General features: G+C 32.9%; 1 protein-coding gene across 1 annotated transcript; it reads right to left on the minus strand.

The window, feature by feature from the left end:
• Positions 1 to 6,348: 6,348 nt before the first annotated feature.
• LOC120155609 (VQ motif-containing protein 25-like) lies at positions 6,349 to 6,853 on the minus strand. Its single transcript, XM_039167127.1, has one exon. The coding sequence runs from the start codon at positions 6,818 to 6,820 to the stop codon at positions 6,368 to 6,370; it is 453 nt and encodes a 150-aa protein (XP_039023058.1). The 5' UTR covers positions 6,821 to 6,853; the 3' UTR covers positions 6,349 to 6,367.
• Between the last annotated feature and the right edge of the window lie 6,532 nt (positions 6,854 to 13,385).

The raw sequence follows: 13,385 nt of genomic DNA on the forward strand, positions 1-13,385 counted from the left end.
ACCTTGATGCATCGATGCACCATGAATGTGCATCGGTGCACTCTGCCCAGAATCCTCTTTTTTAAACCCAAAATTCATTCATTTGGATTAAATCCTTCATGTTTAATCCCCTTTTTCACTCTTAACTCTAGTACACATCCTTAAATCAATTTATACTCATTTATTTCATCTTTAACCTTCAAATCCTATCCTTCATATGAAATTCAAGAATTACATCAATAATCCAACATGTTTGAATTCCACTTTTAACACTGCATATATCTTAACTAGATTGTTGACAAGTCAAATCCAACTTTAAATTCTTATTATAAACTCTATTCCAATATTTCATTCAAGAACCTCTAATCTTTAATCTTCTCTATCTCCTTTATCTTTTGATCTTAAGATAACTTAAGCTTTCCTTAAGCTTAATTATCATCTAATGATCAAAACCCAATCTTAAAATTAACAATTAATTAACTAAGTAGAAGACTCACCTTTGAGCTTGGAGATACGGGAGGAGAGGAAGAAGAAGGAGAGGAAGAAGAAGGAGAAGAAGTTCTGGAGATCCCTACATGCTTATCTCTTAATAAAGAGATAAGATTATTATCTTATCCTTTCCAAGTCCAATGACCACTTTGCCCTTAAAATCCTTTAATAATTACTAACAACTTTTAGGATTTATTTTCAGATAAATCATTGAACTAATCCATTCTTCTACTTTAATCACCAAATTTCTGAAACTTTACCATTTAGTCACTAACCCATAGTTTGGGATATTACAACCGCCAGTTGAATGAGCTAACCATGAAGATCTGATATCCATTTTCGAGGATTGACGACCTATTTGACCAGCTCAGGGGAGCTAGAGTGTTCTCCAAATTTGATTTCAGGTCGGGTTATTACCAGTTAAAATTCAAGAAAGCTGACATAACAAAGACTACGTTCAGGACGTGATATGGACACTACGAGTTCTTAGTAATATCGTTCAACCTCACCAATGCTCCCGCAACGTTTCTGGATTTGATGAACAAAATCTTCCATAGTACTTGGGTGTTCATCGATGACATTTTGGTGTATTCCTGTTATAAGGAAAACACGATTGTCACCTCTTCATCATCGTACAGACCTTGAGAGAGCGCCAGTTATAAACCAAGTTTAACAAGTGTGAGTTTTGGCTTGCAAAGGTGTTATTCGTAGATCATATAGAGGCCATTAAGGGTATCAGGGTAGACCCGCAAAAGATTAGAGTCATAGTTGAGTGGGAGCCATCGACGAATGTGATAGAGGTACGTAGTTTTCTAAGACTTACTGGTTACTACTGATGTTTTGTGGAGGGGTTCTCCGTGATTGATGCTCTGATGAAAAAGTTACCACAAAAGGGAGTGCCTTTCGTTTGGGACAAAAAACGTCAGCAGAGTTTTGAAAGGTTAAGAGAGATTTTGACTCAAGCTCCAATGTTGACCCAACCAAAACTAGATAAGGACTACACCATGTTTAGTGATGCTTCACTGAACGGGTTGGGGTGTGTATTGATGCAATAAGGCAAAGTGGTTGTGTATGCATCCTGACAGCTCAAGTCGTACGAGCGTAACTACCTTACTTATGATTTGGAATTAACCATTGTGGTATTCTCTTTAATAATTTGGAGGCATTATCTATTCAGAGAGAAGTGATACATCTTTACTGACCACAAGAGTTTGAAGTATTTTTTCTCCCAAAAGGAGTTAAATTTGAGGAAGTATTATGATTGCATGATCGACTATCATCCGGGTAAAGCGAATATAGTAGTTGATTCTTTGAGAAGGAATATTGTATCAGATCTTCGAGTTATGCTTGTGCGCCTGAGTTTGACCACTGATGGATGACTACTAGTAGAGCCTGAGTTAGTTAAGGAAGTTAAAGAACTTCAGAGGATTGATACTCGATTGATGAGAAATGTTAAACAAGCCAATCATGGTGAGGCGTCGGGTTTTGAATTAAATGACGGGGATGTGTTGTACTATCATGTACGATTGTGTGATCCGTCAGTCAGTGAGTTACGAGCTAAGATTCTTGGTGAGGCGTAATGTAGTCCGTTTTTAGTTTACCCGGGAGGAAACAAGTTGTATGAAGACCTTCATTAGTTATACTGGTGGCCAGACATGAAAAAAGAAATATCTGAGTTTGTTTCCAAATGCTTAGCTTTTCAACAAGAGAATGCGGAACATTAGGTACCATCAGGGCTACTACAACCAATCCAGATTCCACAGTGGAAGTGGGACAGAGTAACTATGGACTTCATGACGGGATTGCCTATGACGGGAAATAAGCACGATGTTATTTGGGTAGTAGTCGATCGATTGACCAAGTCTGCTCACTTCCTACTTGTTCGTATGGACTTCACCCTAGATAGGCTGGCTAGGCTGTATATTTAGGAGATAGTGAGGTTACATGGGGTTCCGACATCGATCATCTTCGATTGAGATTCACGCTTTACTTCGAGGTTCTGAAAAGTGTTTCATGAGGTTTTAGGTACCCGACTGCATCTTAGTACAACTTTCCACCCGTAAATCGGTAGTCAGTCAGAGCGTATGATCTAGATCTTGGAAGATATGATCCTTTGTTGTGTGATTGATCTTAAGAGTAGTCAGGAGAATCATCTTTCGTTGGTAGAGTTCACTTATAATAAAAGCTATCAGTCAAGCATCTAAATGGCGCCTTATGAGACCTTGTATAGGAGAAAATGCAGGACGCCCTTGTGTTGGACAAAGCTCAGTGATATGAAACTAGTTGGGTCTAATTTGATCTGTGGGGTATAAGAGAAAGTTCGACTGATTCAAGATTGACTCCGAGAGGCCTTCGATCGATAAAGATCGTACACAAATTTGAAGCAAAAAGACATACAGTTTGAGATCAGTGACAAGATTTTTTTAAAGTATCACCGTGGAAAATAGTACTACGGTTTAGCCTAAAAGGGAAGTTGGCTCCGCGTTTCATTGGATCGTATAAGATTCTTGATAGGGTCGGACCTGTAGCTTACCATTTGACTTTACCATCAAAAATGGAGTGCATCCACAATATTTTTCATGTGTCGATGCTTAGGGGATATCGTTCAGACCAGTCCCACTTTATTCCTTTGTAGCAGATCGAAGTAAGTCAGGACATGACTTGTGAGGAAAAACTTATAAGGATCTTATATTGAGAGGTTAAGGACTTGAGGAACAAGCATATTCCCTTGATTAAGGTTCTATAAAGAGACTATGGGGTCGAAGAAGCTACATGAGAGATCGAATAGGACATACAACTCCATTTTCCGCATATTTTCTTTTCAAGTAAATTTTGAGGATAAAATTTCCTTAAATAGAGGAGAGTTGTAATGCCCCGATTTACGGGTTAGTATTTTCGGGTGAAACCCGAATAAATTTAAATGGTCTAAGGAAGTTCTTTAAAAGTTTTGGGTTAATTCATGGTTATTTTGGTTTGGGCTTGAGCCCAACAAGGTTTTAAAAAGGGTGTTTTTGAGTTGAACACCAAAGGATAAGGACTAGAATTATAGTTTTCCCCTAGCTTGGTTAACAGGTTGATTTATTTTAATTTCATGATGAAGTCACGACATATTAAAATACCAAAATAGGAAGAAACTATTCCATAATCTTTTCCTTCATCATTGTCTTTTTCCTTATTATCAAACTCTCTCATCTTTCTTCTTGGGCTCAAGTTAAAGGTAGAAACTTGTTGCTCAACACTTCATTTTTAGTTTAGTAAAGGTAAGATTCAGAATCATCTTCCTCGGAGCTTCAAAATGAGCCCTCAATCGTAGAGTTTGGCCATGGTAGCCATAGAAGAGGGTTTAGTGGTGGTTTTAGATTCTAGGACTCTTGGGTGTTCTAAACCAATCCCAAAGAACCTAGAATCACTTTTTTACTTCTCTTAGATCTTAAAGCTAGTCAGTAATATATTTTTTTTTGCTTTTGATTAGTGAGAGAATTAGGTGAAAGCTCAAAAGTGAAGAACAATGAGAATGTGAACCTTGGTTGAGCTTGAGGTCGTTCTGGCAGCTCTTAGGTGAAAGGTAACACATTTCTAACTTTTCTGTACTACTTGTAGACCAAAATGTTAAGCTTTGATGCATGTTGTGTGTATGAGCCTTTGTGTGCACTTGGATGGGGATTTAAGGCATGAAAGGGGTTTCACTATGTATCTTAAAGATATGAAGTGATATGATAACACCTAAACGTTTATCTTTTCCCTAGAAATAATTTTATGAAAGTTTGGTGACTAAAATAGGCATATCCTAACGATCTCCTAATTTTCTAGAAATAATCGATCCCTTAGGGGAAATGATCGATCCCTCAATCGAAAGAATCGATCCCAAACTCTCTTTTGTGCAAAGGATTGATCTCTTTACAAAAGGATCAATCCCTCATGGGAAAGATCCCTTCATTGTTTTGCGCGATGGAAAAGGTAAAATTTCATTCAGTATAAGTCTAAAGTGTTATGAAATGTTGTCTTGGTCTCAGCATGTTTGAATGAGTTTAGTTTGGTTCATTAATTGATTTACCAAATTACTTAAACCCTAAATTCGAAAACTAATGATAATGATCAAACTCAACTAATAACGCTATGAAATAAAGTGGCATAAAACTAGCATTGTTTGATACTCAAGGAAATGACGAGGAGACTCGATTTACTTAACAACGTGAGCATTTACGTGTATAAAATATCCAGATATATACAATGTAGTGCTTGTGCACTTTAAATTCTAGTTGGATGTTGTGCTAATACTACGTAACCCAGACACATCCCGAGTGTTAAGGAGACACTGATGCTAGGTGACTCAGGCCTTCCTTAAGGGTCGTAAGTAAAGAGGGGTGTGAGTTTCTAGATGCTAGGTTGAATCGGATTAGGGTGTTACAATAATGATATTTTAGTTTGTAAAAAATAATTTTAATTTTGGGTAAAGTACACAAATGGTCCCTCGATTATAGGATACTATTAAAAGTTAAAAAAATTGACGGTATTTTGAATTGAACGTTAAACTACTGATTGTGATATGATAAAATTTGATCACAAAATCTCAAACGACTATCATATCACAATCATCATGTTAATGTCTAGCTTAGAAAACTTTCAATTTTTTAACGGAAAAGGACGAGCTTGGAACATAATGAATAGTCAAGTGATTATTTTGTAACTTTTAATAGTCGATGCACTACACAAAGCAACACTCTATAGTCGATGGATCATTTTATAACTTTTAATGGTTGAGGAACTTAATAAAATAATATCTTATAATCAAGAGACCATTTGTGTACTTCACCCTTTAACTTTACACTAGGGCTAGATCCCAAGCAACAAAAATAAAATGATTAGTTAAATCTACCTCCTTACAACCGTTAGATTAATTATTGGGAAAATTAATCCTCGTCTTTGAAATTGACTAATTTGATTGCCCTTTTGCACATACATAAAGTTATAAGTTTATGAACCTTCTTCCTCTTCAAACAAATATTGTCAACCTTCTTCATGTCATATTCCTACCTTTATTATATAGTGTCAGGGTCACTTCTCCATTCTTATCGAATTCAAAATTATTTTAAAGAATATTTTTTTAAAGAGTATTATCAAATAATATGCACTGTTAATGCAAGTATTTAATATTACTATGAAAAGTTAAAATATTGATTATAGATATGATGTTAATTTAATGGTTTTTTATGGTTTTATATTTAAAATATAAAAGTCAAATGCTAGAAAATTAATTTTATTTTTCTAAAAGTTGGTTTGAAAATATTTTTATTCTAAAACTCAATTTTTAATCTTATTCTTTATTAATTTTAGTATTAAAAGTATTTTTTTGTTAAAAGATTAATTGAAAAAATAATATAGAAGTTGCCATTAACATGGTTAAAAAGGGTAAAAGATACTTTAATAACTTAAACATTTTATATTTCAAATAATAAAAAAACTATTAGGGTTTTCTCAAATTTGGGAAGGTGACTTGAAGTGATAAAATCATCTGTCATCTTATTGTATATCTTATTAGCAGTAATTGTGTAAATTTAAAGGCAGCCTTGTAAGAAAAGTAAGCCAATTAATTATCCAATCAAATAACAAGATTTTTTTGGGGAAGTTCATGTTTGGTCTGCCAAACTCTGCTAATTTTTCACGGCTAAGAAGAAGAAAAGAACTCCTTAATTAAAAATGAAGAAGGCAGAAAACAAGTTTTGAAATGAAATGTTCATTTCTATTCCATACAAATTAAGTTGATCTCTTATACATACAGAGACGATAAGTAAGAAGAAAGATAAGCAGATGCATGGTGAAATTGAGTAAAATCCATAACTAAAAGCCCAAAACAAAATCTTGAAAGATGAAACATACAAAGCCACAAGTAATTATGAAATTAAGCAATTGGTTGAGCTTCTTCAAATCCATGGGTGTGATGAGAAGCATCCAAAGGAAGCAAAGGAAATTGCTTACCAAGCTCTTGAATCAAACCATCAAAGTCTCCAAAACCACTCAAGAAACCACCTGAATTCTCTCTACTAACACTCCAAAACCTTTCTCCTTCTTCCTTAAACCATTCGAAGCCCGCGAGGAACCCAGTTCTCAGCTCCATCTTCTTCTTGGCCGCCATAGCTGGTTTCCTCTGGGAACCCTTTTCTTGTGGTGGTTTACCGGTGAGTCTTTGGACCAATTCCCTGAAGTTTGCTACGTCGGTCTTGATGATCTCGGGTGCAAACACGTGAATGATCCGTATCTTAGGCTTTGACTTTGATATTGTTTGGGAATCTTTATGAAGGGATAGTGGCGAAGGAGATGTTCTGGTTTGGTTCCTCATCATCAAATTCTCCATGGAAATATGTTTTGAGAAGAAAGGAAAGGAAGAACAAAGCTGGTTGCGTTGAGAAATGACATGGAGGGGAAGTTTATATAAGGACATACAACTGCAGTCTCACCATATGGAACACATCCATTAAACTAGTAATATTCAATGGTCCCCCATTTCACATACTTGGATTAACTTATGCATTAAGTTTATTTTCCTACATTTATAAACAAGTTTTTTTTTCACATACTTCAGCAAGGACTAACACATGTACTACTTGTTAATAATCTATTCATGTCATTATATTCAATTTATTTTTATATTTTCTAACTTAATTTACATACAAATATTTTTATTTATTAAATACTAATTCCAATAGTTAAATATATAAATATTTTTTTATTAGGTCGGATAGCTCAAATTTGAGAATGCTAACGTCAAACCTGGCGTAGTGGGCGTGTTGGGCTAACCGAATAATCAGAGCTGTGATTTTGTGGAGAAACGGAATTTAGCAATTTAAAAATAAGGTCAAAGTTTAAAAAATTTACAATATATATAAATAAAGTTAAAATGTGTCACTAAATTAAGATAATTTCTTTCGATGTTAAAGTTTAAAAATTTATAAAATAGACATTAAATTTTAAATTTTATTATATAATGAATATTATGAAGTGACGAGACATGTAAATTAATAAATAATATTTCATTTAATCAATACAAGTAAGAAAAAAAAATTAATCCGTGAAACAAAGCAAATCGACCCATCAAAAATATTTTTTTACAGTTCTAAATGAATTTTGTATTTTTTTATATTTTTAAAATTCTTTTTATTTATTTATTTAAAGTTATTATCCAAAAAATATTAAAAATATCTAAATAAAATTATAATTAAAATTGATGGACCAAATGGGATATTATTCATTAATTTTAATATAAAAAAATTAGCTGACCCTTATTCCCATATGTAATGGGATAAGGGGGAGGTAGGATAATAGGCTGCCCGCAACACCAAGTTGAGAGCAACTTCCGTAGGAGACCTTCAAATTATGAAATGCCCTCCGTAGGACTCGATCCCACGACCTCAAGATTAAGAGCCTTGTGCTCTACCAACTGAGTTGGATGGTCATTACATATTAATTTTAATATGTCGAAACATTTTTAATAACAATTAACATCGTAGTACCCATTTTATATCAAAATCTAAAAATTGTTTTATAATTTTTTTAGTAAAAAAGCATTTTAAAATAATTTAATAACATTTTAAATTAAGGAATGTCGGCACATAATGAGCAGTTAGTATGAATAGTTTAGTAAACAATTAAGTTTCTAACAATATCAAACTTTGGGTTTGGCAATGCAAGAATTTCAAGGTCCATGCCTCAATCTCTTTATTATTATTTAATATTATGGAATCCGTGCTAAGTTGATTTCAATATATACTTTGAGTAGCAAAAGAAACGAAAACAAAATGCCAATATTCTTATATATCCTATTGTTTCTGTAAAAATATGAATTTAGAAATCTGTACAAATTTGTATAGGATTTTATTTCAAAGCAAAACCTCCTTTAATTAAATGAAATTATAATGATTGAAGAATTATGGGTTTTTTAATATGTGAGAATTAAATGTTTCTATAATTAATTTTTAATAAAAGTGATTATATATATCACTTTTATAAATTAATGTGTACCTTTTAATTATATTATATAATTAGGTAATCGTTAATCAGTCACGAAATAAGTACTGCATAGAGGAGATTTGAGGGTCACAGTAGTTGACGTTATAAGTTGTTTGGGTCTCCTCAACCTTACTCACAGTGCCCCACGTTCATTTTAAACCTACTTAACAACTACCCACCTACTGCCCTCATTACCTTCATTTTTATAATTAAATATTCCATATATTCATGTTAAATTTGAAAAATAAGTAAATTATTTTATCTAGAAAGTTTAGTAATGGATAATTATAAAAAAATAGAAATTAAAATATGTTTTTTTTATAAAAAAAGTTGCATTGAAAACCCCCTCTACCCATGAGTTTAAGGTCTTATAAGGGAAAAAGAGTGCTCAAAATTCTTAAATCAATCCGGAAACCAATCATTCTTTATAACAGTTGCAATAAACTCAGGGAACTCAACCAAAGGAAACATTACAATCGAGGGCTCGTTTAACTAACGTATGAGCAACCTTATTTGCTTCCCTACAAACATATGTTATAAAATAACTATTAAAACCATTACAATTGTTAGGCCTGTAAATGAACTGAACATTCAGCGAACCGTTCATGAACCGTGCGGCGGGAAGTTCGTTTATGTGCGTTTATTTATTAAATGAACGAACATGAACAAGATTTTGTGTTCGTTTAATTAAATGAACGAACATGAACATAGGTCTCGTTCGTTCATTTACGTTCGTGAACGTTCGGTTATGTTCGTTTATATGCGTTTAGTTATGTTCGTTTATGTGCGTTCATTTATGTTTAACCTAATATTCTTAAATCAATTTTGGTGACCAATTGTATGTATCTTAAAAATATTAATTAATATGATATTTTGATGACCAACTTCATAATTAACCCAATTTTACAGCCTAATTAAGCGGTAATACAAAAAACCCTAAATCTAAAAACAATATTTTCTCAACTATTCTCCAACCCGTCATTCAGCTGTTCTTGATTCTCAACTCTCCCCACCCTCCACAATTTTCATTTCTGCAACGATTCGACGGAGCTTCAAGTCTTCAACTGCAACGATTCGACAGAGCTTCATCTCTTTCCCTTCTTGAACGTGATTTCATAAGGTAAATAATTTGAATTTTTTTTGGTCTGTTAATTTTGGGGTGTGAATTTAGGGATTTTTTGTGGCATCTTGAACGATGTGGAACCCCTTGTATGCCGCTATGAACGGTGCATTCGACTAGTCGGTCTTCTCCAGCCCACCCCTCGTTGCCCAGCCATCCGCGTTAGAGTTGCCCTTAGGGAGTCCCAGTCAGATTTGCGCTTATATCCTCTAGTGGGGGAAGAAAGTGGCAAGGTCAGTGGAGCGCTGCTGGATATGGCTGCAATGTTGCGGAGGAATGGAAGGAGGTGAGTCGAGGTATTTGAATTGAAACGAGTCAGACTCGGGAATAAGGAAGATGAGGGACTCGCATGGTAGGAAGGTTCGGGGCTTGGGAAAGATGAAGACTGTGGACTGGGATGGTGGAAGGAGAACAATATTAAATTTAACATTTTGTCAAAACTGGCTACTGACATATTGGCAATTCCGGTCACTACTGTTGCTTCTGAATATGCTTTTAGTGCTGGTGGGAGGGTTATTGATCCGCATCGATCCTCTTTAGGAACTAATATGGTAGATATGCTTGTTTGTGGAGCTGATTGGTATCGTCAATACTATGGGTTGGAGAAAAATAAAAACAATGCATTTTTTATGTTTTAAGTTTTATTGAATTTGGTTTTACAATGACTAATATATTTTTGATTTTTTGATTTGTTGTAGCAAAACGAAGATATCATACATGTTGAGATTCCTTGAAAATGAGGATGAATGAATTGGTATAACCTCGCTAATTTAGTATATTTTTCATCTTTTGTTATAACTCCTTTAATTTAATATAATTTTATTTGTTTGATTTTGATCAGGATGGATGATGAATTAACGACTGATCATGAATGCAAGTTGAATATGTTACGAATATTATTGAAGTTGTTTGGATTTCAAGAAGATTATTTTGTTGAACAAATTAACTTTAAGACTTTATTATATTCATATAGCTTACTTATGATTTATGTATGTTTTTGTCGTGTTCGAACAAATTAACTCTAAAGTTGTGTAAATCATTTAATATCTTTAAAAGATTGATCGAAATATTTGATATCTTCAAACATTTCATCACTGCTAATCAGCTCTTACGCTATTATCACTATAGATTTGGTTGATTTGCATTGTCGACTATTTTTCATGAAAGAACAATGGAAGGTAGGGTCTCTAACGTTTATATTCGTTTATGTTCGTGTTCATTTATGTTCGTGTTCATTTATGTTCGTGTTCGTTTATGTTTTTGTTCGTTTATGTTCGTTTATTTATTAAATGAACGAACATGAACAAGCTATATTCCTTAATGAACGAACATGAACAAAAAAAATTTTGTTCGTTTATGTTCGCTTATTTATTAAATGAACGAACATGAACATACATCCGTTCATATGCGTTCGATTCGTTTACAGGCTTAACAATTGTCACATATAGATTGTAGATGCACACCAATCGTAGAATTCGTACCACTCGCATTGTTGTAATGATTGTCTACCATGGTGGAATCCATTTTAATAATGATGTCCCGCCATCCCTCTTCCCAAGCCAGATTAACAACTGCAACAGGGCTATGAAGCTCGGCTAAACCTAGCTCATAAATATGTTGTTTGATTTAACGAGGAATAATCGTGCATAAGTTAACCTATTAATATGAATAGAGGATTCAAGCTATAAGATATTTTGGTATGTTATTAGATAGTAACATACTTAACTATTCCTAATTTGTGGAATAGACCACTTTACAAACAAATGCTCTTGAGTTTCAACCTCTTATTGACGCAGCACACATAAATATGATTGTAGGTAAGGATGGGCATGAGACCCAAACTCGACGGATTTCGACCCGGCTCGATTCGATCAGATTTTTTAAATGTGATGTCCGGGTCGGGTTAGATTCGAGTTTAGGGTAAAATAAAATCCGACATGATCTGGCCCTCAAAAAATAATTTTATCTTATATATTTATGTATAATTACAATAATATCTCTCTATATATTATATTTTTCAATTAAATCACTTTTTTATTTAATAAAAATAATATTTTTATTATTTCGGGTCAAGTCGAGTTCGGATTTTATCTTTAAAAGTCGAGTCGGGTTGAGTGTATGGTATATATTTTTCGAATCGGGTCGGATAGACCAAAAATCCGACTCAACCCTACACATGCCCATCCCTAATTGTAGACTTGAAACCTCATTTTGAAAGTTCCGATAACGTAGGAATACGACGATTTACCAATTTCCAAACAAATGCTAATGCGTGAGTTTGTATTATTAAAAAAATATAAACACTATGTTTATTACATGTTATTTTTTTTGAAGTATTCTAATTTTTTTTAATATTTTAATAAATATTCTAAAATGTTTTAATAAATATATTTTAAATATAAAAATATTTTTAATTTATAGCTTTTAATATTCTTTTGAATTTTCATAATTTTAGTTACTATCTAATATGATAACGGTCGGAGACAATTTTTATTAATGTAATGTAATTATGAAATGGAAGGTTCAATTAAATATATTTTTATAGAGTTAATTGTATCACATGTCCTCAAATTATAATTCTTATTTTAAGTTTGTCGCTAAATTTTAAAACATTTAAATTTCATCCTTAAACTATGACTATCATTCTAAATTAGTCCTAAACTTTTGAATATTTCAATTTCATCCCCAAACTATGACCTTCATTCTAAATTAATCCCCAAAATTTTTGAATATTTTAATTTTATCTCAAACTACAAGCATATACTAATCACATCCCTTGTTAATAAAATCATTAGATCAAGTTATATTATTATAAATTGTAAAAAAATACAATTTAGGTTAAATTATGGTTGAAACTAATTATATATTTGGATGAATTTAGGGTTAAAATTAAAAGATTTAGAAGTTTGGGGACTAATATAAAATGAGGTTCATAGTTTGGGGATAAAATTGTAATATGTCAGCTCTATCGATCAACTAAAATATGCCAAAAGGGGGTGAAGTGGCCTTTTAAAAAAATGGTGTATGGAAGCAATTGAAAAATAAAAGTTTTACACAATGATTTAGAGTAGCTCGACTTTATCAACCACAGTTTACATCCAATACCTTAGCATCCACACTAAGGATTTATCAACTCAACTAAATTTGCTAACCTTTGAGAACACTGTGTAACCTTACAACAACCCATATTTCAAAATGTTGCTTACACTCTCTCCACAATAAGAGTTGCAAATTTAGCAAACAAAAGAAAACCTCACAAAGACAAATGTATTTGCAATAAATAAGCACTTACCCAAATCATACTTGAGCAAGATAAATAATGTTCTCAATAAGTGTGTTACAAAGAATATGAAAAAATAATCTTAAAAACTCTTTTGATGTTGGTATGATTTTTCAATAATCTTTCCTATTGTTCTCTATTTGAATATCAACCCCTTTTATGTCTTCTAATCCACTTCTAGTTGTTTGGAGTCGTTGGTGAGGGATTAGAGCCGTTGGAATCATTAAATTTGAGCTATAAGTGCTCACATGCAACTTTGGTATTGATACCGAAAAGTGGGTATTGAGACCAAGCATCCAAACGGTAAAATGGAAAGTATGTAGATGCAAAACAACGCTGTTTTGGTGAAAAAAATTATTTTTTAAAATGATATCACTTTTAATGTCATTAGTTATTTAACGGTAGAGTGACCAAAATAGGAGAGAGAGTAAAGTTCAATGACAAAAGAACCCAATGTATTAAGTTCAACGAGGAAATTGAAAACTTTTAAAGTTCAATGAGCAAAATAGGAGA

The sequence above is a fragment of the Hibiscus syriacus genome, unplaced genomic scaffold (assembly GCF_006381635.1).
Source record: "Hibiscus syriacus cultivar Baekdansim isolate YM2019G1 unplaced genomic scaffold, ASM638163v2 tig00111199_pilon, whole genome shotgun sequence".
Classification (NCBI taxonomy): Eukaryota; Viridiplantae; Streptophyta; class Magnoliopsida; order Malvales; family Malvaceae; genus Hibiscus; species Hibiscus syriacus.

Bases quoted from the DNA above. Each gene is read 5' to 3' on its own strand.
- LOC120155609 (XM_039167127.1), bottom strand. From the start codon at position 6,820: ATGGAGAATTTGATGATGAGGAACCAAACCAGAACATCTCCTTCGCCA.